The 26,563-nt window shown below is 36.3% G+C and overlaps 1 protein-coding gene across 9 annotated transcripts in view; it reads right to left on the bottom strand.

Annotated features, from left to right (window-relative positions):
- Positions 1-25,217, bottom strand: part of PTBP2 (polypyrimidine tract binding protein 2) — an 88,386-nt gene extending 63,169 nt beyond the window's left edge. For 4 of the 9 annotated variants that reach the window (XM_032247950.1, XM_032247952.1, XM_032247949.1 and 1 more), the window contains exons 1-2: positions 24,954-25,217; positions 23,228-23,258 (exon numbers count right to left, since the gene is read on the bottom strand). In XM_032247950.1, the coding sequence (XP_032103841.1) occupies positions 23,228-23,258; positions 24,954-24,961 (39 nt within the window). In that variant the 5' untranslated portion in view covers positions 24,962-25,217. Of the gene's footprint in view, positions 1-23,227; positions 23,259-24,040; positions 24,311-24,929 lie in introns of those variants that run through there. The other 5 variants (XM_032247946.1, XM_032247947.1, XM_032247948.1 and 2 more) reach the window with 3 other exon arrangements.
- Positions 25,218-26,563: the final 1,346 nt, after the last annotated feature.

Genomic DNA, 26,563 nt, shown 5'->3' with positions numbered 1-26,563 from the left:
ACTGAAGCGATCCTTGATTTTTACTCACCTGAACAAAATTCCTAGACCCTTAAAATATTGTCAATGCCTTGTATTTTCCTTATTTCACAAAAACACTTTAAACCTCCAAGTTTTCAAAAGTATACCTGACCTCTTTTCAAATGTATTATTATCAGTTATCAGCTTATTCTTTACATGTTTAACTATTTGTGAATTCAAATCCTTCCATACATCTACAGTATCCCACTGTAAAACTTGTGATTACAGTAGATCACAGGTAATTCTGGAAGAGATGATGGGTGGGGAATCTTGGGTCTACTCAAATACAAAACAAAGTCTCTAATTCTGACTTGTGGTGTGCTGTGCATGATACTCTTCCTCCTTCCTGCAATGCATCTTTTTGCATGGAAAAGTCTTTCCACTTTTTTTTTTAAGTTTATATTTATAACCTTTTTTCTTCCTCAAATGATTTCATAGCTACTGTTAAGAGAGCAGATTTAACAGTCTTCATTACTGAGAATAATGTCAAATTATTTGCAATTTTAAAATTTTACAAAAATTACTGGAGTATTTTTACAAATTACATTTTTATTTTAAAAAAGCAATTATGCCTGTCTTTCCAATGAGCAAAAAGCTTACCACTATTATGCCCAAAAGAAGTGATTCAGCACTATTGATATATGTTAACATTACCACATTAACTGATAGAATAATTTCACTTGAACTATTTCAGCCTGGTCATTTAACTTAGACTGTATAGGAAATAAATGATCAACGGTAGTGATTAATGACTGCCCTACATTAATGACTGCTGAAGCAAATCAAATTAGTGGTACTTAGTATCAAAATATCTACTAAAGAATACATGTTCTTTAAAATTTTTAATTCACCTAAGAATGTCAATCTTATATTCAACTAAAAGAAATTAAATGTTAAGACTAGCATTGATGTCTCTTATTAAATGTAACCACAGAAACTTTTCTTCCTGTGTAACACCAATGACTATTTCATGAGTAACTAACATCCCACAGAAACAAGAAAATGCAGAAATAGGAAGATACACTCTACACGTCAGGGAAAGAAATGACTTTTTTAAAAAGTACAAAAATAAGTACAGATTAAATGCCATTTGGCACTCATTTCAATGTTACAAATTTCTTGTTTTTTCTTCTCAACGTTATTACATATTCTGCCATAATAGTCCTGTCCAACTATTAAGACCATGTAGCACTTCCAAGTGGAAGAGCTGCTAGGGCTGCCAAAAAGGCAACCAAGAACTGAAGGCTCAAGTTGACAAGAGTCTCTGGGCTCTGCTATGATTTGGGACTGAGAGCTAACCAAACATTTTTTCCTCTGGAGATGTCAGCCAAGGGAACCATAACAGAAAGACACAGCGCAAGGACATGAATAATAAGTTTCTAAGGAAAAGTAGATTTTCAGAGAGGAAAAAAGATATGTACCCAGATGGGTATTTCTGTTCCCCTTAAACACAGAGGTGCAACGAAGGTGATGAAGAGGTGGACAAAATGCTACCTACCATCGCTTCTCGGCCTTTTGGCTAAGATCAAGTGTAAATGCTACCTACCTATTAAAGGCTTGCAAAAGCACAGACTCACACAACCAATAAAAATAGAGAAAACAATGGGACAATGAAGAGGATCAATAAAATCAAAAACTGACTTTTTTTTTTTTTAAAAAAAAAGACGGCAAAATAAGATAACTACAGGGAAAACTTTTTTTAAAACAAGGAGAGCACAATTACACATCAACAGACCAAGAAACCAAAAGCAAAAGCCTAGGGATTAGTGAAGTAACAGTATGAAAGAAACTTGGTCCAGTGAATAACCTTACGAAGCAGACTGATACCACTTTATCAGTAGGACTTTTCCTATGAGAGAAAAAGAAACAAACAAAAAAAAATCTTCTCATCTATTTATGCCACTATGTTCTGCATTTTGTTATGGTAGTTTTCTCAGCCTTCACCTTATGATATATACACCTGTACTACGAAAAAGTCACTACAGAGATTTCCATTTAATTGACTATCTTAAAAAAGGCGAAAAATGAAGCCGGATCCCTACCAAAGACAATACACAAAAATAATTTTCTAACAGAGATAAACATAAAAAGCAAAATGTTTTAAAATTTCAGAAGACAATATAATACCTTTATGAATTCTGAGTATGTAAGAATTTTTAAATTAAGACACAAGGAAACTGAGTATGAAAGAAAAAACTGATAAATTCTACTACAAAATTTCTTTATAATAAACTATCACAGCAACAGTTGAAAAGCTAAAAACTGTTATTAAGAATTTCTTTCAAGACTTACAGAAATCAACATGGAAGATGTCTAAAAGAGCAAAGGAAAGTTCAGAATATATAAAGAATGGGATCATACAAATGATTTTTGTCTAAGATGCAACAGGAATTTGTGGCCATATTAAAACTCTATACATTAAGAATGTGTATTAATCCGCAACAATATACACAGAAAGCTAGTGGCGAGGGCGGGCGGGGAGGGAAAAAGGATTGTAAATCTAACTGTTGGGTACTGTGCTCACTATCTGGAAGATAGGATCACTTGTATTGCAAACCTCAACATCAAACCATATATCCATGTAACAAACCTGCACATGTAGGTAGGCAGGTAGATAGGTAGGTACGTAGGTAGGTAGATAGGCAGGAAGATCGATCAATCGATCGAACAAGACAGGACAGCATAAGGACTGGGAAAAGACACCAGCAACACAAATAACCAAAAGACAACCAGTAACTGTAAAACACACACCCTTTTTTTGTTTTTGAGACAAGGTCTTGCTCTGCCACCAAACTAGACTGCAGTGGAATGATCATAGCTCACTGCAGCCTCAAACTCCTGGGCCCTACAAGCAATCCTCCTGCCTTAGCCTTCCAAATAGCTAAGATTACAGAGGGCACTGCCCCTAGCAATTTTTTAAAACTACAAAATCAGTTAAATAATAAACTCAAATTTTTATCAAGCAAAAAACACAAATAGGCATTTCACAAAATTTCACGAAACAGAAACATCCACAGCCATAAAGGTGGGGAAAAAAAGATGTAAGACCTCATTCATAATCAGGCAAAGACAAAGACTACAGAAGATACAACATACCACATTGTTAAAAATTAAGAAATTAAATACTTAGCCAAGTGCTGGTAGGGATCTGAAACAGCAAGAATTAGTATGGACTACTGGTGAGAACATAAATAGGAACAATACACTGGAAAATAATCTAGTGCTGTCTCGTGAAGTTTACTCTACACACTAGCAATACATTCCTATACCTTTAGATATATACTCTCAAAAACACTTGCATAAATGCACCAGGAAACAAGTACAAAAAAGTTCACAGAAGTATTATTCTTAAAGACAAAATCTTATTTTTTTATTTTTTATTTTTTGAGACGGAGTCTCATTCTGTCACCCAGGCTGGAGTGCAATGGGGCAGTCTCAGCTCCCTGCAACCTCTGCCTCCCAGGTTCAAGCAATTCTCCTGCCTCAGCCTCTCAAGTAGCTGAGACTATGGGCACCCTCCATCACACCCAGCTAATTTTTGTATTTTTAGTAGAGACAGTGGTTTCACTATGTTAGCCAAGTTGGTCTCGAACTCCTAACCTGGTGATCTGCCCTCCTTGGCCTTCCAAAGTGCTGAGATTACAGGTGTGACCCAACATGCCCAGCCAAAGTCAAAATCTTTAAATATTGAAATGTCCATCAACCCGTATTTCCAGTATAAGAGATAAAATGGGTATTTCCACAAAAAAGTATACCGCGATGATTATATAACTACTCACAAAAATATGGCTATTTATTAGAATCATTATTGAATGAAAACACAAGACACAGAAAACATTATATGGGCATACCATTTCCATAACTAAAAAACAAACAAAAAAAACCCCTAAATATATTTTTGTCATTTACATGAAAAATCCATATTGAAAAATTAAGGCAAAAGTTGTGGCAGTCACCTACCCATGACAGGGTAAAAAGGGAGATTAAAAAGCAATATTGTTGCACACGGAATACAATATTGGTAACATTCAAGTTTTTTATTTGAGTAGCAGATTCATGATGTTCGTTTTCTTGTATTTCATAACATTCTCATAAATAAACTTTGATTAATATAACAAAGAAGATACTAGGGAGAAAACTATAACGATAAGGTGATCAGGTATTTTATCATCCAAAATGGGATACATTTGTGGAAGGTCTACTACACCTGAAAACAGATATAAACCATGACAATAAGAAACCTGAGTAAGAAAGAATAACAATCAGAAAATTTAAATAAGACACTTAAGTAAAACTAGGCATGTTATAAAATTCATCTTTATCAAAATGTAATAGGTACAAAGGCTTTACTAGCAAGTAAAAATAGTAAAAGAATAATAAACCACAATCAAAATGGTAGATTAAGATGATTACATTAACTATTTTATAAAAAATGTACACAATGTACATTTTGTGTATACAATGTACACAAAAAAATAAGATGAGGATAATTTAATTAAGACATTACACGGATAGCCAATATAAAAAAGATAAGATGTTCTTTTAAACACTTTGCAATGACTTTTAATATTTACTGGAAACATGGCATACTAAATAACACTTCCTACAAATAAAGCTATCCCTAAGTTATGGCTGTTTTGCTAGCTAATTTTCTCTGATCAAGATATGAGACCTGGAGAGCTAGTATTCTGGTCCTCTTTTCTATGTAATAAGACATTTTTTAAAATCACATTTATTGCATATTTTAATACAGGCATATACACAATCAGAGGAATCATGGACTATAATCTTTCTGCCCTGATAACCCCACTGACATTTTTACATTAAAAAAATGCAACTATTAGCTCAGAAAATTTTTAACAACCCAGAAAATATAAAGATGTTCTCGTTTACTTTCGTTTATTCTGAATTTTCATACAATTATTTTCCTCAAACTTACATATATACGTTTTTAACATTCATACAAAAAAAAGCACACTATACAAGCTGCTTAGCATTGTTCTCTTTTCATTTAATAAAATAGCTTAGAAATTTTAGGAATGATCACAGCAATACACTGTAAAATAAATGTTATTAAAATCTTTGCTTTCGTGACAATACTAACAGCAACCAAAGGAACTCATATTGGTTATACTGGAGGTTGTTTGTTAGGGTACTAACTCATCAGAAAACGTAGAAAGTTAAAATCTCTCCTGCTTTTCTTATAAAAAAGGGTCCTTAAGTATGACCAAATAGTTGATGGATAAAATTCTGAAGAATTCTAATATACACACGAAAAAAGAATAGCACCACTTTTGCAACGCCCAATATAATTATGCAATCACTAGCTACTAAAAACTATTAGGAGAAAGGATGATGCACTCTGTAACAGATGCATCAAACTGACACCTGAACCTACTGATAAATGTTAACATCATGAAGAGGTAAAGAGACATTCTGATCCTCTTAGTGAGATACAATAGGAATTACACAAAGTGTATCTGCAAAATATTCTTGATAAAAATTAAACCAAAATCTGATCAACCCCATGTATTTCAGGTAAACTTGTCTATATAAGGAACATATGAAATGACAACATGGAGGTATAATCAACAGAATCCAAAAAGTGGAAATACATATGACTCAGTTTAATAAAAACAATAGAGAAAAGGCAAGAAAAAATAATGAAAAAAAAGTATTCTGAATACTGGAGATTAGACGACATTAAGAAATTATTTTAAATTTTACAATGGTACCAATGTTACACTTAAAAGAGAAATTATATCTGCTAGAGACACATTCTGACATATCTGAGGACGATATGATCTGCAATTTGCATTAATGTTCTCCAACAGAAAAAAACATATATACTATTCCCTCTACTTTTGCATAGCTTAAAACCTTTATAATAAAGTTTACAAAAAAGAAAAAACAGATCTCTAAAAATAAAAAAATTGCCAAAGTTATGATCACCTTTAAACTCAAATCCATTTTAAAACAAGAAAAGAAAGAAGTTGAGGATCAACTTAAAGTGAATCCCTCCCCTGCCCCCAACAAAAAATTAAATAAGTAAAAAGGCTGCTTCTTTGAAAAGGTCAGTAAAATAAATTCTACGACAAATCAAGAAACAGGAGAAAACACAGGTATTTGATATTAGTAATAAAAGCGAGAATTTGAAAATGCTATAAAATTCTGAGAAATCTGAAGCTCTCAATAAAACAATTTTCTAGGAAAGTATAGTTTTAGAAAAATTGAACTATTTGTCAAAGTATGACTGTTCCCTCACTCCTTACATATAAGCTGTTTAAAATCCTTTTAACATTATTTTCTGCATTAAGCATGTCTCTTAGAGAAAATATGAGGAAGAAAGTGAAAAATTATTCAAAGAAATGTTATAGTTCTCTGCCTTTCCCCTCAAAATAATATCACCATTTTATTTTGATAATGCAAATATAATGTTCTCCCAATTAACTACTAAATTAAGGCAAGTATAAATAAGACCCAAAAAGTCTTCACAAAACTTATCCAAATGATCTTAAAATACATACAGTGAAGAAAACACCAAGACAATTTTGAAAAACAAAGTTTTGACACTCACTGTACAAGATTCCAAATATTTGTGCTGATGCTATAGTAATTAAGACACTGTTGTACTGCTACAACACATAGCACAGAAACAGTTCTGTGAATACATGGAAACCTGAAGAGCTGAGAATGCAGATCATTGGAGAAAAGCTGAATAATCAAGTAAGTACTAAACTTGCTATCCATATAGAAAAAATAATTAAACCTGTACCATATGCTACACAAAAAATAAATTCCAGGTAGATTATGGCCCTAATGTGAAATAAACTTTCAAAATAAAATCCACGAGCCCATATGTAAGACCTTAGGTTGAATATTTTTAAAAAAGAAAAACATAAATGTTACATTAGAATTTACAACTTCTATTCATTAGTGTAAAAAGAAAACAGGTCAGAGAGAGGAAGGAGTTATCTGTAGGACATATAACAAAACAGGCCAAGCACAGTGACTTATGCCTGTAATCCCAGCATTTTAGGAGATCAGTTTGAGAGAACTGTTTGAGCCTAGGTGTTCACAACCAACCTGGGTAATATAGTGAGACTTCATCTCAAAAAAATTGAAAAATTGAAAAATTTGCTGGGCGCAGTGGCTCATGCCTGTAATCCCAACACTTTGGGAGGCTGAGGCAGGCGGACCACCTGAGGTCAAGAGTTCGAGACCAGTCTTACCAACATGGAGAAACCCTGTCTCTACTATAATTACAAAATTAGTCAGGCATGGTGGTGCATGCCTGTAATCCTAGCTACTCGGGAGGCTGAGGCTGGAGAATCCCTTGAACCTGGGAGGGGAAAGATGCAGTGAACTGAGATCACACTACTGCACTCCAGTCTGGGCAACAAGAGCAAAACTTCGTCTCAAAAAATAATAATAAAAGCATTAATAGGGAATACAAAAGCCACAAGATATCCTTCCCATATACATTTGACTGGCAACAATTAAAAAGTCCAACAATCCCAATTTTCAAAGAATGTATAGAAACAAGAATCTACATCCAGCACTAACAGTACAATTGGTATAATCGCCTATGAAAACACTATGTTAATATTCAATCGATTTAAAAGCATACACAATCTATGAGAAACTCTTATACTGTATTAACATGTTAGAACATGCATACGAATGCCTACAGCAGCAGTTTGTAATGGAAAAAAATTAAAAATATCTGACAAATCAATCTTGTCAAATATTACCTCATTTGTCAACAAGATAATATATTTATATATCATATACTACATGGCAATGAAAATTAGATATATATATATAAACTTAGAAAACAAACACTGAACAAAAAGAGCAAGTTACAGAATACATACAGCATCACAGTAATCCATAGTTTAAACATGCAAAACAAAACCATATATTGCTTAACATAAAAATACATAAACATGTAGTAAAAGAGAAATGTATGGGAATGGCAAACATCAAATTAGGGATAGTAATTACCTGGAGTGGAAATACAGGTCAACTACATGCAGAGTATTACAAACTGAATGCTTATGTTTCCCCAAAAGTCACATGCTGAAACCCTAACCCCAAAATGTGATGCAGTTTAGAAATAGAGCCTTTGGGAGTTAACTGGGGGATTTCATGAGATCAGAAAGCAAGGCCTTCATGATGGGGTTAATGCCTTTATGAGAAGAAACACCATAGAGCTTTTGCCACCCACTCCCCGTAAGTGTGCTCACAAAGAAAAGATCATGTGAAGCACACAAAGTAAAACGGTAGCTTCACTTCAAAAGAAGTGGCCTCTGAAGGAAAACTGCCTTGCTGATACCTTGATCTTGGACTTCCCAGTTTCCAAAACTGTGAGAAAATAAATTTCTGTTTTTTAAGTCACTGAGTCTATGGTATTTTCTTATGGAAACCTGAGTTATGACACAGGGGGCTTCAAATGAACTTTCGTGTACCACAATGGAATGCTATGCAACCTTAAAAGGGGAGGAAATCTTGTCACATGCTACAACACAAATGGACCTTGAGGACATTATATTAAGTGAAAATAAGCCAGTCACAAAAGGACAAACACAATCTGAGCATTCCTAATCTGAAAATCTAAAATCCAAAATGTTCCATTAAGTACCTCCTTTGAGCATCACATAAGTGCTCAAAAAGTTTCAGATTTTGTAGCATTCAGACTTTGGATTTTCAGATTAGGGATTCTTAATCTATATTGTATAATTCACCCTATGTGATGTATTTAAAGTACTCAAATTCATAGACACATTTTCTTATCACTGTACATTTGTTATTTCTGTGCTGGTTATCAGGGGAAAGGGGGAGGACAAAAGGGGAGTTTTAAAATGGGTATAGGGTTTCAGTTCTCCAAAATGAAAAACGTTCTGGGTATAGGGTTTCAGTTCTCCAAAATGAAAAACGTTCTGGAGATGGGTTTCACAACCATGTATTATTATTAAGTACATATAAGAATACTTAAACAGTTTAAGTGTACACTTAGAAATGGTTAAGATGGTAAATTTTATGTTTTTCTACCACAAAAAGATTTACCTTAAGTTATAATATGAAAAGTTTTTTAAAGAAACAAGAAAAAGAATGTTTAACTAATCAAGCAATATTAATAACTTAATCATAAAATACTTAAAAAGTGGAATATAGAGAAAGTAAATAGAAAACAATTATAAAAAAATGAAAAGATTATGAAGACTTAATCCCATCAACCTGAAGAAAACTATTTTGGTATGCTGCCCTCCAGCTTTTGGGGACACATATAAATTGTATATATTTGTCAAAGTTATTTTTAATCCTACTTTTAACATATACAAAAAAATTTAGAAAACACCATTTGTAATGTTTATGAACAGAATTTATCCATTTTCTTATCACTGTACATTTGTTATTTCTACTATTTAAATAATGCTGTAATCAGCATATAAAAAATACACTTATCTAATCATTTTTTCATATGAGTTACTAGACATAAAATACTGGGAAAAGAATATGAAACAAAGCATTCTTTTCTAAAGTATCTCAAGGCCCATTGATAAACAACAATCTCAAAATGAGTATTTCACTTCATAAACATATTTTTAAAACCTGCTAACAATTCAAAATCAAACCAGACAATTTGCAAACACACAAAGCTATAAAAAGCTTCACTGTGCATTTATTATACTATTTTAAGACATTATATACTGTAATTTAAATGTTTCTTAAATACTACGTCTACATAAAAAGTGTCCATTTCAGCCCAAACTTTTTAAAGATGAATTTTGGTATTTAAACCCACATATATTTGAATTGTACCAGCTCCCACCAATATTATTGTCTTATTCAATCTTCACAACAATCATGCAAGTTAGGAATTATTATCCTCAATATTACAAACTAGGAAAGGGAAATTAAGAGAATAAAAGACTTGTTCATCATCACTTAAGTACAAAAGGGGCTGAAACCCAATCATTGCAACAATGCAAAGTATTTTTTAAAAACACCTTACAAATTCAAATCAAAGCCAAGCAAGTGTATATATACATATATATTATGTATCACTCCTTTTTTTAATAGTTGAACTGTTAAGACAAAGAACTGGAAATGGGTATAGTATGTGTTTGCTACAATTTGAGCAAATGAGGAAGGAGTCTGCTTAAAACAAATAGCAAACAGGTATGTCTTACCTGAAACCCTGGTAACAGCTTGCCTACATAACTATCTGTATCAAATAGCAAAATATCTTCTTGAGAAGTTAAGGAAAGTGGAACTATTATTAGAGGGAGTTCAACACTTAAAAAACCTAACTCTCCCTCAGAAGTTCATCACAAATGAAGAACAGAAGCCTTAAAATGGCCCATAAATATTTAATCAATAGCATGGCTTGAAAGCAAGCTAGTAAAAAAAAATGCTACTATAACAGTAGTTATGAAAACATATATAACAATACTCACAAAGAATCAAGTTTATTTAAACATAAATACTGATAGGAGAACAAGGATCAAATTTTCAAAGGTCCTCACTGCAAATCCTTTGCACTCAAAACTCTCCATATTACTGACGAAGCCTACTTTTTAAATTTTGTCTTCAGCTACTCTAACTCAACCTACATACATTCCAACAACCTACTTACTTCCTCAACATATCCCAATTTTCCTCATCATTACTTGTTACTGTAGCTTTCTCTACCCAAAATGAACAAGAACAATGCCACTCTTTCCTGCAACCTGACAAGAAAATCCTACCTTTAAAGGTTCTAAGGAACCCTTCACAGAACCTTTCCTCACTCTTAATACATAAGCTCACTTTGTGTCTTATTCTTTTTTTCTTCCTTCTTTTGGATTACACATATGTAATTTCAGTCAGCCCCCCTCCCCAATTCTTTGTCTTCTATCTCTATTGTGTTCACCCTTAGGATTTTAAAATGCAAGCTTATCTGATTCACTCTGGCACAGTCCAAAAGAAATGTAATATGAACCATATATATAATCTCATAAGTTTCTATTAGCCACATTTTGAAAAGTAAAAAGAAAAAGCTGGCCAGACTCAGTCCTGTAATCCCAGCACTTTGCAAGGCTAAAGCAAGAGGATCACTTGAGCCCAAGAGTTTGAGATCAGCCTAGGCAACATAGTGAGACCCTGTCTCTACAAAAAACTCAAAAATTAGCCAGGTGTAGTGGCACACACCGGTAGTCCCAGCTACTTGGGAGGCTGAGATGGGAGGATCACTGGAGCCCAGGAGGTTGAGGCTGCCATGATCATGCCTCCGAACTCTAGCCTGGGGTAAAGAGCGAGACTCTATCTTTAAAAAAGGAAAAAAAGAAAGCAAAAGGAAAAGACAACAGATAATATATTTCATTTAACCCAAAATACTATCAGTTCAACATGTAACCAATATAAAAACTTGGGATAAAATACATTCTTGGCTGGGTGTGGTGGCTCACACCTGTAATCCTAGCACTTTGGGAGGCCAAGGTGAGCGGATCACCTGAGGTCAGGAGTTTGAGACTATCCTGGTCAACATGGTGAAACCCCATCTCTACTAAAACTACAAAAAATTAGCTGGGCATGGTGGCACGTGCCTGTAATCCCAGCTACTCAGGAGGCTGAGGCAGGAGAACTGCCTGAACCCAGGAGGTGGAGGTTGCGGTGAGCCGAGATCGCGCCATTGCACTCCAGCCTGGGTAACAAGAGCGAAACTCCGTCTCAAAAAAAAAAAAAAAAAAAAAAAAAAAAAAAAAACATTCTTCTTTCAGACTGAGGCTTAGAAATCTGTATTTTTCAACTAAGGTAGAAGATCAGCTTAAACTATGTACATGTCAAGTGCTCAGTAACAACATGACAAGTAGCTACTGTAACTGACAACAAAGCTCCAAGCAATACTAGATCATCAGAACTTAACTCCAGGGACCCTACTGCTCTCTTACATATTGTTATAATTTATTATGTTTAATTCTATTTTTAAACCCCTTATCAATCACTGCTATTACATTCTTATATTATCAGTAATTAGATTTACCCACAAGCATACCAATTTCTTAATTAGCCTAACTTCTACCTCAGACCTCCTTTCTGGTGTCATTGGCTTTCTTCCTAAAATACAACCCCCAGAAACTCCTTCAGTGGGTCTGTTGATAAATTTCCTAAATTGCTTTTTTGGGGGCAGAATGAAGTGTTTCAAAAAGTGTCTTTATTTTGTTCTTCTCATATGATAATTTAGCTAACTATAAAATAATAGGTGGGGCCGGGCGCGGTGGCTCACGCCTGTAATCCCAGCACTTTGGGAGGCCGAGGCGGGTGGATCATGAGGTCAAGAGATCAAGACCATCCTGGTCAACATGGTGAAATCTCATCTCTACTAAAAATACAAAAAATTAGCTGGGCATGGTGGCATGTGCCTGTAATCCCAGCGACTCAGGAGGCTGAGGCAGGAGAAATGCCTGAACCCAGGGGGCGGAGGTTGCGGTGAGCAGAGATCGCGCCATTGCACTCCAGCCTGGGTAACAAGAGCGAAACTCCATCTCAAAAAATAATAATAATAATAATAATAATAATAGGTGGACAGCCATTTTCACTCAAAACTTTGAAAATACTTTTCCACTATCTTCTGAATGCCTGTGCTGATGACATTGGGTCTTTCTAGTTCTTATTCCTTAGGGAATCTGATTTTCTCTGGCTGCTTTAAAGATCTCGCTGTCTTTCGTGTTCTGCTCTTTCACTGAGATGTGTCTAGGTTTTTTTGTGCCTTCTAAATCTAATAACTCACATAGCTCACCAATTCTAGAAAATTATCAGCCTTTAGTGTTTCAAATTTTGCCTTTCAGCAATATTTAAGTTCTTTCTGGAACTCTAATTAGATGTGTGTTAGAACTTCTCTTCCTTTCCAACATATTTTTAACCCTTCTCCTATTTTCATCTCTTTGTTTCTCTGTGCTAAATTCTGTGTAATTTTTATTTTTTTACTCATTAACAAAGATATTTAGTGCAGTCTGCCAACTACTTTTTTTGAGACAAGGGTCTTGCTCTTGTCCCCCAGGCTGGAGTGCAATGGCACAATCTCAGCTCACCGCAACCTCCACCTCCCAGGTTCAAGCAATTCTCCTGCCTTGGCCTCCCCAGTAGCTGGGATTACAGGCACCTGCCACCACACCCGGCTAATTTTTGTATTTTTAATAGAGACGAGTTTCACCATGTTGGCCGGGCTGGTCTTGAACTCCTGACCTCAGGGGATCTGCTCACCTCGGCCTCCCAGTGCTGGAATTACAGGCGTGAGCCACTGTTCCTGGCTGGCAGCTATTTTTAATCTGAACTCCAGGATCTCTTAGAAATTAATTGAGCCTATTTGATTTCCATAAAGGTGTTCCTTTCAAATGTAGATTTACAGATTAAAGAAGTACAGTAACAATCATTCTCATTCTCATTATTTGAGCCCGTGTTTTTCTTATCTCATCTGACATTCAAAATAACTCTGGAGGTAGGTACAATTAAAACCATTTTTAAAATGTATAAAACTGAAGCTCAGAGATTAATCTATCCAATGCTATAAAAGTCAAAACCTAACTTTTTCATTCTAAAACATATGTTCTTAACAAGAAAACATTGTTGTCCACCATCAACAGTTTCAATTTACGTTGAATTTTAATATTGTATAGTATTACTATTATGTGAATTTTAAGTTTTATTTCTTTTCAGATATCCTTTAAGAATACTTATTAATAGTCACTTATTGGCCAGGTATAGTGGCTCATGCCTGTAATCCCAGCACTTTGGGAGGCCTAAGTGGGCATATCACTTGAGGTCAGGAGTTTGAAACCAGCCTGGACAACATGGTGAAGCCCCATTCCTAGTAAAAATACAATAATTAGCCAGTCGTGGTGGTGGGCACCTGTAGTCACAACTACTCAGGAAGCTGAGGCAGGAGAATTGCTTGAACCTGGGAGGCAGAGGTTGCACTGAGCTGAGACTGGGCCACTGCACTCCAGCCTGGGTGAAGGAGCGAGACTCTGTCTCTCAGAGAGAAAAAAAAAAAAAAAAAAAAAAAAGGAGACATTTATTAAGCACAGACTATGCCTAGCACAAACAAGGCGAAGGAAAAGTATAAAAAATGTTCCTGGGAATAACATCACGTACATGAAAAGTCAGAAACCATGTCTAATAGAAAAAAAAAAAACACTTAAAAATATTACCACCAAAATAATAAAGAGATCTTGACCAAGTCTCTAGATCTAAATACCAATTTACTGGAAATACGGAGAACATACTAAATTACAAAATCAGAACGCAATCAGTAAATGTAGACAGTGGCCAACTGTGTAAGACCAACAACTAGTTTTTTTCAATGAATGAAACACAAAAAAAAAAAAAAAAAAAAAAAAACCAGGAAGAGAGAACTCATACATTAAGATATTTAAGAGGTAATAACGACCTGTTAAATGTGTTGATCTTATTTTATCATGACCCCCTCCCTCACTTTAAAAAACCCTATAAAAACACATGACTTTTATGAGAAAATTAGAAATTTTAATACAAATTCGATGTTTGATAATATGAAGTAACTTAATATTCTCTGGTGTCCTAACAGTTTCTTGGCTATATTTTAAAAAAGAGAGACAGGAGAATCCTTATTTTTTAAAGATGTACACTGAAACCTTTACAGATAAAACTATGAATATCTGGAATTTGTCTCAAAATAATAGAAGTAGAAAAGCATAGTGTGGGTATCATCGTTTCAGCTAGGGGTTGCTGATGGTTGTTGGGACTAAAGGACAGATACACAATGGTTCATACTACTGTGTGTAAAATTCATCACAATAGTTATAAAAAGTAGTACAGCTCAAAAAAAAATCTCTTTTGATAACTTTCTGTGACACCTTATTACTTTTAAAGTAAAAATATCACTTAACCACCTTATCCGCTACTGTAGTATGCCTAGAATTAAGTTAAGAAAGCTACTACAGTTTAGCAACACACACAGACCAAGAGATTAAAATAATGAAGAATTACAGAGACTCAAGATTCTGATTCATAGCACTCCATGAAATATTGAAGTCAATCTTTTTGGAGCTCAGTCTCTACATTCTAAAGAAAACAGAATAATGAGCTACTTTTATGTGGAAACTTACAGGCATACAGAATAATGCCTACTAGATGAAGTACAAATTTCACAACCTGTAATTGAGGCCTTATATAACCTATCTGCCATTCTATCTTTTCTCTCATATCCATATACAAATTGTTAGCCATAAAAGCCAAAGTATTCAACTCTCTGCTCAATGGCTGTAAACTTATGCCATCCTACAGACACAATTTTGGTTATGTCACTCTCTCCATGCCTATTGCTCTCCACTCCTTTCTCTATCACCCAATCTATAACCAACAGCTCACAGACCACTATTCTGAGCCTACCAACCCAAACCAATATTTTCTACTATAGTCTTATAGCACTTAATTAAAACCTTGGGTCCATATTTCTCCAACTAGGTGAGGTCCTACAAGACATAGTCTTGGTATTTATCTTTTTATTGATAAATGGATCATGAGATTATGAGCATATTAAAGCCTATGATACTTCTAAGAGTTATCAAATATTAAGTGTGTACATACTACTTAATATGTGTACTATTAATGATGGAGCAACAAATATAACAAATAGGGTCACTGCCCTCTAGGAGCATGTATTCTGCCTTGAATATTTCTGAAACATCAGTTTTTAACATAGTACTGTCATTTCATAGACATTAAAATATCTGCTAATTGAAATTCTAATAAAAACACCCCAGAGCAAACATTTAGTAGCATTTAAGAAAAGCATTTTAAGAAAAGTCAAAACCTAAACACCCAAAGTTTTGAACACATCTATTATAAACAACCAGTTATACTTAACTATTACCAAAAAGTTACATTCAGCATTATTTGATTGTAATTTTCTGTGCAAGCCAATAATGGTGAACAGTCATAATTTAAACTGTGAGTTCAGCAATTTACAACCAGTACTTTCAGGATACTTAGAAAAAGCTAACATTTTTAAGAACTAGGTTACTATTAGCTATCCAGTTATAACATCTTGATATATTAATAGTTAACTTACTAAAGAACACTGCTATAAATTTCACCATACTTTACATCTAAAAAGGTAACATTTTACCATATTGGGGACCATCTTGTATTATTCTATAGTCATTTCATACAATTCTGTCTTCCCAAGCAACAGACCCATTACTCTGCAAGGATTTCACATTGGCAAAATGGTTAACAGTACAGAAATGACACCCCTGAAATTACAAACTACAAAGAATATACAAAGCCATTTTAAAGAAATGCAACAAATCTCCTATTAAAAACTCACAAATATTCTTTCTTATAGTCTCACTGAGCTAACCAAAAAAAAAAAAAAAAAAAAAAAAATCTAAAATCAAGGAGAGCTGAATAACTACAACAAACTTATAAAATAATGGAAAATGAGATTTCATTTGTATCCTAAAGCCATAAAAACTTGGATAGTCTAAATGTAGTGTAAATATATTAACACTGATGACCTAGTTTGCAGAAAATATTTTATGCACAATCACATTTAATATTCACAACTATTAAAATCCCAATTTTAAAGATGAAGAAGCTGAGGTCAAAAACTTTAATTATCAAACGGATTTTAAAAAGTGAAATCACTTAATTCAAATATATATATGCCTAAGACTATACAAAGAATGTCAAAAAAGTAAAATAAAACAAAACCAAAAACCTCAAGGAAAAAATACCTACAATGCATACGAAATTAATTTTTTTATACAAAGAACTGTGATTAAAGATGACCATTAAGCTAGGTCCAGTAAACAAACAGGCAGTTCACGGAAAATAAAATATAAATAGCCAAATTTGAAAAACCTCACCCATTTCAAAATATAAACTATAAAATACATTTCAGTATAAAATTAGCTAATAATTTTGATAAAACCTAGAATTGCCAAGGGCATGGAAAAGCAGGCACTCCCGTACACACTTGGGAAAAACAAATGAATGTTCTGGCATTGTGGTTTTCAATCACTCTTTAAGAATAAATTTCATTTGACACAGCATTTTTACTTCTATTCTAAATATTTCCACACATTATAACTACAAACTGGACTCAAACCTAAATCTCCATCAATGTAGGAAACTAAATTGTGGTATGTCCAGTAATGACACTCGGTGCAACCACACAAGAGTATCATCCATTGTAATTAACAAAGAATGAGGTTGATCTCTAACTGCTGAGGACACATTAAATAATTAGAAAAAAACAGTGGACTTCTACTTCCAGTCAAGATGGAATAAGATGACCCAGATTTGTCTTGCTGAAACAACAACAACAAAAAAATCAAACAAACATACAGAACAATGGGTTTTCAAGACACTGGACATCAGGCAACAATGGACGACAATCCCTGAAAGTCAGAAAACAAATTAAGTCCATGTTTGCCTCAGCTTACTCCCTTGAGTGTCCAGGCCATAGCACAGCTATGAGCAAAACAGGCTGAGTCTCAAAGACTACTTTAACTGTGAGAGAAGACCAAAGTAACTAGAGTTTACATTTCAAAGTACCAGAGAAAAGAGTTGCACAGAGAGCTTTCCAAATCTGCAATCATCAGAATATTCAGTAAATACTTCACAAGATATATATAATATTTGGACCATAAAGCAAGTCTCCATGTTTACAAAGATCCAAGTCTTAGAAAATATGTTCTCTGGCCAGAATAAAATTAAAATTACAAATACATAACAGAAAGATATGTAGAAAACTCCAAATATTTAGAAATTAAACATGCTTCCCAATAACCCATGAGTCCAAGAAATTGTTTAAAAAAGCATTTTGAACTGAATGAAAAATTTATCAGAATTTGACAAACGCCATGAAAGCAGTACTTAAAAGGGAAACATATAGCACTAGACCCCTACGTAAGTATCAAGTTAGTGATATTAACTTTGATGTTAGCTAAGTAGAAAACAAAGATCAAACTAAACAGAAAGCAAAACAAAATAAAAACAGCAGAAATCAATAATAGAAATCAGAAAAACAAGAGAAAACTTAATGAAACCAAAAGCTGTTATTTTGGAGACTAATAAAATCAATAAACTTCAATCCAGACAGACAAGGAAAAACAATGACACAAATTACCACTGTTGGGAATGACAGAGCTGACATCACAAGCATTCGACAGATTATCAAAAGCATAAAAATGCAGTATCATGGCTGGGCGTGGTGGCTCACGCCTGTGATCCCAGCACTTTGGGAGGCCGAGGTGGGCAGATCGCAAGGTCAAGAGTTCAAGACCATCCTGGCCAACACTGTGAAATCCCGTCTCTACTAAAAACACAAAAGTTTATCCAGGTGTGGTGTTGTGTGCCTGTAAGCCCAGCTACTCAGCAGGCTGAGGCAGGAGAATCGCATGAGGTTGCAGTGAGACGAGATCGCCCCACTGAACTTCAGCCCAGGCAACAGTGTGAGACTTTGTCTCAAAAATAAAAAGCAGTAGCATGAACAACTCTATGCAAATACATTCAGCAACTTAGAGGAAATAGACTAGTTCTACAGAACGTCTAGCCCTGTATCTACTAAATCAGTTGAATATGTAGTTCAAAGCCTCACAACAAAGAAAACAAACATCTGGCCCCACATGGCTTCACTAGTGAATTGTAACAGTTAAGGAGGAAATTTTAGAGTGTTCACCCTAATATCAGGAGCAAGGTAAAGATATCCTCTGAGCACTTCTATTCAACATTGTACTGGATGCCACAGGCAAGAAAAAGAAGAGCAAAAATGGCATCCAGATAGAAAAGGAAGAAAACTGTCTGAAAACAATTGGGTATAAATTGTCTATGTAGAAAATTTAATGGAATAGGCTAGGGATGGTGGCTCACACCTGAAATCCCGGCACTTTGGGAGATCTAGGCAGGCAGATCTCTTGAGGTCAGGAGTTCAAGACCAGCCTGGCCAAATGGGGAAACCCTGTCTCAACTAAAAATACAAAAATCAGCAGGGTGTGGTGGTGCGCACTTGTAGTCCCAGCTACTTGGGAGGCTGAGGCAGGCGAACTGCTTGAACCCAGTAGGCAGAGGCTGCAGTGAGCCAAGATCGTGCCACTGCACTCCAGTCTGGCTGACTCAGTAAGACTCCCTCCTCAAGAAAATCTGATAGAATATATAAAACAGAAAAGCAATATGCCATAATCATTTCTATGTACTAGCAAACAATTGGAAATTGAGTTTTTAAAATATTTACAATATCAAAATATATAAAATATGGATAAATCTATCAATTAACAAAACCTGTGCACTGAAAAATAAAAACACTGCTTAAAGAAATTAAAGGCCTAATAGAGACATAAATTGTAGTCATAGTTAGAAAGACTCAGTTGTTAAGATGACAATTTTTCTCAAATTGCTCTACAGATTCAAGTCAAATCCAGTAACATCCAAGCAGTTTTTGTAAAAACTGACTCATGAAAATACCAAGGACTCAGAAGAGTTAAAAACAACTTTGAAAAACAACAGAGCTGGATGTCCAAGACTAAGTGGTTTCAAGACTCAATATAAAGCTACAATGATTAAGACAGTATGTTTCTGGCATCTAGAAAAAGGAAAATGGGTCAATACAAAAGAGTAGAGTACAGACATATAATCATACATATAGAGATAACCGATTTTTCATGAATTTGCAAAGACAAGTGAATGGAGAAAGGACAGTCTTTTCAATAAATGACATTGTAAACACTGGATGTCCCCATGCAAAACTAAATACTTCTGACCCAAACTTTGTAGCATATTCAAAATATTAAGTCAAAATGAAAGAGACCTAAATGTTAAACCAATGTATAAAACTTCCATTAGAAAACAAAGGTGGCCAAGTGCAGTGGCTCATGCCTATAATCCCAACACTCTGGAAGGCTGAGGCAGAAAGATGGCTTGAGGCCAGGGGTTCAAGACTAGCCTGGGCAAAATATAGAGACCTCAGGTCTATAAAAAATGCAAAAATTAGCTGGGCTTGGTGCTGTGTGCCTATAGTCCTAGCTACTTAGGAGGCCAAAGCCCAGGAGTTGAAGGTAATTGTGAGCTAATGATTGCACCACTGTACTCTAGCCTGAACGACAGAGTCAGACCCTATCTCTAAAAAAAAAAAAAAAGATTATTATTATTAACAAACAAAAGGAAAAAATCTTCATGACTTACAGTTAGGTAAAGATGGCTCAGACAAAACCACGAAAGTATAATCCATGAAAGAAAAAATTGGTGAACTGGACTCCATCATAATTAATAACTGTTGTGCTTCAAAAGACAATGCTGAGAATGAAAAGATGAGTTGCAGAAAATATTTGCAGGCCATATATCTGATAACGGACTTATAACCAGAATGAAGACCTCTCAAAACACATTTAAAAATAAATAACCCAATAAAAAATTGGGCAAAAGATATAAACAGACACTTCACCAAAGGTAACAGTTGACAAAAAGCATATGAAAAGATGTTCAACATCACAGACATGAGAAGAAAGCAAATTAAAACCACAATGAACTATCACTATATATATATACTAGAATGTCTATAATCAAAAAGACAAGACAACAGGCACTAGCGAGGATGTGGAGGGACTGGAAATTTCCTACCCTGCTGATGGCAATGTAAGATGGAACAACTACATCTAAAAAGTTTGCAGTTTAAAAAGTTAAACATATGCCTATCATAAGATCCAGACTTTCCAATCACAGCTGCCCCATCAAGAGAAATGAAGCATATGTCCACACAAAGACTTGTACAGGAATGTTCACGACAACTATATATTTTTTTTGATCTACGGTCAGACTTGTTACCCATTGCACCAGGTACGTTGACAACTATAATTTTAATACCTCAAAATGGAAAACAATACAAATATCCCTCAAGACTCGAATGGATTAACAAACTGCTGATAGCCATAAAGTGTATTATTACTAAGCAACAAAAGAGAATGGACTACTGAAACACAACATGGGTGAATCTCAAAATAATTATTCTGAGTGGACTTACCTAGACCAAAAAAAGTATATACCATATGATTACATTTACCTAAAATTCTAAACAGTGTGAACTAATCTATAGTGACAGAAAGCAAATCAGTGGCTGCTTGGGGAAAGAAAAGCAGAAGGGAGGGACTATAAGGCACAAGATGATATTGCGGGCAGTGATAGATGTTCATTATCTTCATTGTGGTGATGGTTTCACAAGGGTGTACATGAGACAAAACGTTGTATATTTAATATGGGTACTTTATTTTATGTCAAATTATATCTCAATAAAGCTATTTTTTAAAAAGGCAAAATGTGGGCCAGAACAATAGTTTGAATCCAATTATGTAAAGATGTTTATATGGATGGTAACATATAAATTATTTCAAGAAAAAAGGCACAAAATTACTCACGCCTAATAAAAAGCAAAAACTGTGAATCAGTTTGAATTTTTTTAAACATGCATGTGCATCAGTTTATTTAAAGCAAATTTACAAATGTTTTAAAGAACACTTAGTTACTTGTACACAGGCCTGACACCAAAGCAAAAATTCACCATTATTCTAGAAAATTAACTTTAATCATTCAGACATTTATATTAAACAATGGATTTTTTAAAATGGTGTGCAATTATTTTTATATCATCTTCTAAAGTATTCTCCTCAAACAACATAAAAAACTGGTATAACCAAAGTGTTACATCTGGACATCCTATTCTGAGTCTCCTCAGTTTTCCTCCGTCTACTCATTCTGAGCCTTGCCTATAACCTCCTTTCCTTTTCTACTAATAGTGGACAAGTCACACTTGCAGTATTTATTCTTTTACAAAATTTACACGAGAAATCTGTTTGGATGATAACTACAACATCTACCATTTTGCACTCTTTAGCTATTCCTGATTTTAAATCCCATGACTATCTCAACTTGGAAAATAGTATCACCACAAAGAGCTTGTTATTTTTCCCTCAATCTGTATAATATGAACTCAAGAAACAAGCCTAGATATTAAAGAATGGACAAGTATCCAGTTCACTATAGGTCAGTCCACAGAAAATAAGCAAGAAAACACAGTACCATACCCAAAAGTATTCTGAAGAACATCACATCATTATGGATGCAATTTCAAGAGTTCCAAAAAGTGAACAGTCAACATCACTGGACTAAGCAGATAGCCTCTCAAGGCAGACGGGCTTGCAAATGAAAAATTACAATACAGGCCAGAGGCCATGGCTCACACCTGTAATCCCAACACTTTGGGAGGCCAAGGTGGGCGGATCACGAGGTCAGGAGTTCGAGACCAGCCTGACCAAGATGGTGAACCCTCATCTCTACTAAAAATACAAAAATTGGCCAGAGTGTAATGGCGTGTGCCTGTAATACCAGCTGCTCAGGAGGCTAAGGCAGGAGAATTGCCTGACTGAACCCAGGAGGTGGAGGCAGCAGTGAGGTGAAATTGCGCCACTGCACTACAGCCTGGGCAACAGAGGGAGACTCAGTCTCAAAAAAAAAAAAAAAAAGAGGAAGAAAAATTACAATACATTATGACATTAAAAGTCGTAAGTACTACAGGAAATGGTAAGCATTAGAACTAAAGTTTAAAGGATGAGTAGTTTTCTTAGTCAAAAGGGAAAGATTCCAAAGGATGTCTACCATAAAGTCTTTCTTTAAAAGACAAACCAGCTCTCAACTTCTGATTCAAACTTGAAGCTAATTGCCTCAACAACTTTCTTTTTTAAGGATCAGGATAATTCATTTCTAATGTGTCTTATTATTGACCAAAATATATTCATTTTCATAAGACAAAGAGTAAAAAAAAAAAAAAGAAAGTAAAAAAAAATCTTAGATTAACAAAATTATAAGATACAGGTCAAACCACTTACCATCCACTTAAAATCATTATTTCCCCTCAGAAAATTGGGATATCATTTTACAGTCACAAGAAGCCATGTGTGAAAGCATTTTTAATTCCTTGATCATTCATACTTTAAAAGGTTATTCTTACACATTGCCACTTCTAGAAAAACTTACGGTGCTCTTTATATGGTCCAACTTTACAAATTAAAGGAAACATTTTACACTTGGGTTTTGTTGGCTACATTCATTTTCAAAAGCTAACTAAAATTTTCCAGTAATTATCATAATAATAGATCAAACAATCCCCGTTTCAAACAGAATCTTTTCCTACCTTCACACCCACTGCAACTTCAGTGACGATTCTGTAAAGAAAAAATAAATAGTTTCAACTTCTTGTTATTCTTCTAATCACTGTTTGGCTCTAAAACTTTTTAGGATAGTTCATCATTCGTAAGTCTTCCAGCCACTCACATACAGATGGGGGGGAAAAAAAAAAACCACAGATGGTCAATGACTTACCTGTACTGTTATCAACCTAGTTACTAAAAATAACTTTCAAACCTGAGACAAAATTCAATAAACTTGTGGTATTTTTTAACAACATATTCAATAGCCAAAAAGAACAAAACCCAAAACACCATGCCATTTCTACAATGCCAGTACACTGAGATGAACAATTTAACGCTTAAACTCTTTATTTGTCTCCATAGGAGCCAGGAATCAGGAAACATGAATTCTAGTGCAAGTTTTGCCATCAATTTCTGTGTTGATCTGAGGGGAATACTAAACTTCTCTGGGTCTATGTTTCATCTGAAAAATAATCTTTAGATAACATCTAGGATGATTTAAATTCTGTAAGACAGTTAACTTTTATAAAAGCATCTTTTTAATATATTTTTAAAAACACCAAAGTCTAGGCGCTTAACCAAATTTTTGATTCTTCAAATACTGTCGCTGATTTCAATAAATGTGCTTGTTAAATGATACTACGTTTACACTCCCAAAAGAGCTGCATATTGCTATATTTTCGCCCTTAAGCGAGCCCCGTTTATAACGAGGAGTTAAATAAATTACTCCTTTCAGGTGTGAAGCGTTATCAGCGAGACATCGGTTCCTATCATTTCCCAGAGCTCTTGCCTCTCACCTCACTCAGCATTCTGTCTTCACTCAGGTTCGCAAAGATGCAGCATGGCTCTGGCTTTTTGTAGTCGTTATTCCAGAAACTGACCAAAGTAGCCAAAGAGATGGCCTTGTGTTGACTATCTGCTCTTGTTTCTGCCATTGCTGTTGGCCTTTACCCATGTGACTGATGTCGACCTCAAACACTTCGTTTTTTAGATGATTTAATTTCTGGGCCCTTTTGCCAAGCCTTGAATGTTTTAAGGCCCCACAAAAAGGCATTTTTCCTCCCTCCCGCCCCCACTACCAGACTCAAATGAAAACAAAGGAGTATGACATCTGCCCTCCCCCTTCCTCCCGCCGCCGCACGCCCTCCCCCCTTCCCCAGCGGCTCCCACTAGGCTTTCCCCGGAGCTCCCGCCACCCGCATCTCTCCAGACCACGGCGGGCCGGGCGAGGCCGGGGAGGTTGCGGATGGCTGGGGTGCCTCTCCCCTCTTCCCCTAAGGCCTCCCCCACCCCACAGGCCTGTCTCTGCCCATCCCACTGGCTCTCACAGGCACCGCTACCCCAAGGGTCGGGTCCCAGGGTACGGATCGAAATGGCTCCTAGAGGGGGCAGGGACAGACCGGCAAGACGCTATGGGGTTCCCACCCCATCCCCCGCCGCCAAGCCGGAGCCCGCTGCCACTCTGGTATCCTCATCCCCGCCATCTCCCCAATGCCTCCCCAGCCTCCAAGCCCGCTTTCTTCTCCTTTTCTCGACCAAAGCCCGCCGGGGGAAGCAAAGGGAGGGGTGTGTGCGATGGGGCGGGGGTTGGGTAACGGCAGCCCAGCCCTGGGAGGGGCCGCGGGAGGGTTTCTCGCCGGCCCGGGAGCGGGCCGAAGGACTACCCAACTCCTTTCTCACACACACCTTCTCGCCGGCCCGATTACATACCCGTCCATTGCCGAACCGGACAAAGCTTCGCTCAAGAGAACCGAGCCACGCAGCCAGCGAGCCACACAAGCGGCGAGAAAATGGCGGCTAGGACCCGACGGAAATTGCCGAAGGTGCCGAGGCGCACGGGGCAGCGCGCGGCAGCGACGGCGGCGGAAAGAGCCGAGCGCGCCGGCGCCCGGCAGCAGGAGGCGAGTGGCGGGGCGCTGGGACTAGGGGGAGTGGGCGCCGCCGCCGACGCCTCCTCAGCGCCCCCGCGCGCCTGCCTCCCTCCGCCCTCCGCCTGCCGCCCTCTGAAACCTGGCCTACTGCTGCAGACCACGGCGTCCTGGTTTCCACTCCTTGGCGGCTGTGGGTGGGACACCTCCCAACAGCACTCCACACTCTATCTGCCCTGGACCTGAGGGGGATGACCCTGATTACGGGACGGGCCCCAAGCAGCCTCCACTTTTCCCTGCAAGCCAAGTACCAGCTTGTCTACCGTCAACCAATGCGGGCCAAGGGAAAAAAAATTGGATAGCTTCTCCTAAGCCATCTTTTATTTGCAGACCGACTCCAAACTCTAAAACAAAAACCTTTACCCCATTGAGCAAGACCACTTGGTAGAAACTGTACTTTCTCAAGCAAGTAGAACTCCTCAGACTGAAATACAGGCTTTTGCTTCAAGACCTGTAGTACCAAGCCAAGTGGAGGGAAATGTGATTCTCACTTCAGTTGGTGATTAGTGTGCACCTGTAGAAAATATTCGCAATACCCAGGGTGGAAAAACGGATACAAATGGAGCGATGTGTTGCAATGCTACCAATAGCTGGAGTTTAACATTTAGGGGCATGAAAGGGAAAGTGGAGATGGGAGTGGGAGCAACTGAGTCTTCAGATTGATTAGAGAGAGTAGAAGCATTAAAATGGGCTATGCAAATTGACTCCCTTTGCTAGATCTTACAGTCTCAATTTTAACTTGATGGACATTTTACTTTGACGTGTTTTTATCAGAGGCTCAATAAAATTGAGAGAGGAACCCACTTCTTGAAAATGTGCTCAGTGAGTAATGACTTTGCCAGTATCCATCCTTCTCCTGCACCCTTCACTTCCACCCCCAACACACACAAGCACAAATACACTTCTAATCCAGAAAAATGACAAATACTCCTGTATCCCTCCAGTGACTCTCAATATTCACTCCGGGGTTTCTCATATCTCCATCAGGCAAAGCTCTTACCCTTTACTAATTGGAATTTCACTATACCAAATGTTATTCTGTAAAACTCTTAAAATAATGTTACTTTTAAATTGGATAGACCCTTAAAGAGGATCTTGTCGAGACACTTTGTTAGAGAACTCTTCAAAGAACCCAAATTTTTACAAATTCTTGACTTGCCTCTGGGATTGTCAATCCATTAAAAAAAAAAAAACCCACCTGTCAAATCTCCTACAATAACCCCCTTCACCTTAAACCTTAAAACAAAGGGTCTGTTATTAGTGCCATTAATAATCACCTTTCACATAGTGCGGTTTTGTGCACCTGTTTTCACTCAATAATTAAATATGTAAGCTACCAAAGGGCAGGAACTATGCTATTAATTCTCGATATTCCTCACATTTGCTCTATCA

The sequence above is a fragment of the Sapajus apella genome, unplaced genomic scaffold (assembly GCF_009761245.1).
Source record: "Sapajus apella isolate SASKATOON/1434 unplaced genomic scaffold, GSC_monkey_1.0 scaffold64, whole genome shotgun sequence".
NCBI lineage: Eukaryota > Metazoa > Chordata > Mammalia > Primates > Cebidae > Sapajus > Sapajus apella.
This window is presented reverse-complemented; position numbering and strand designations above follow the sequence as displayed.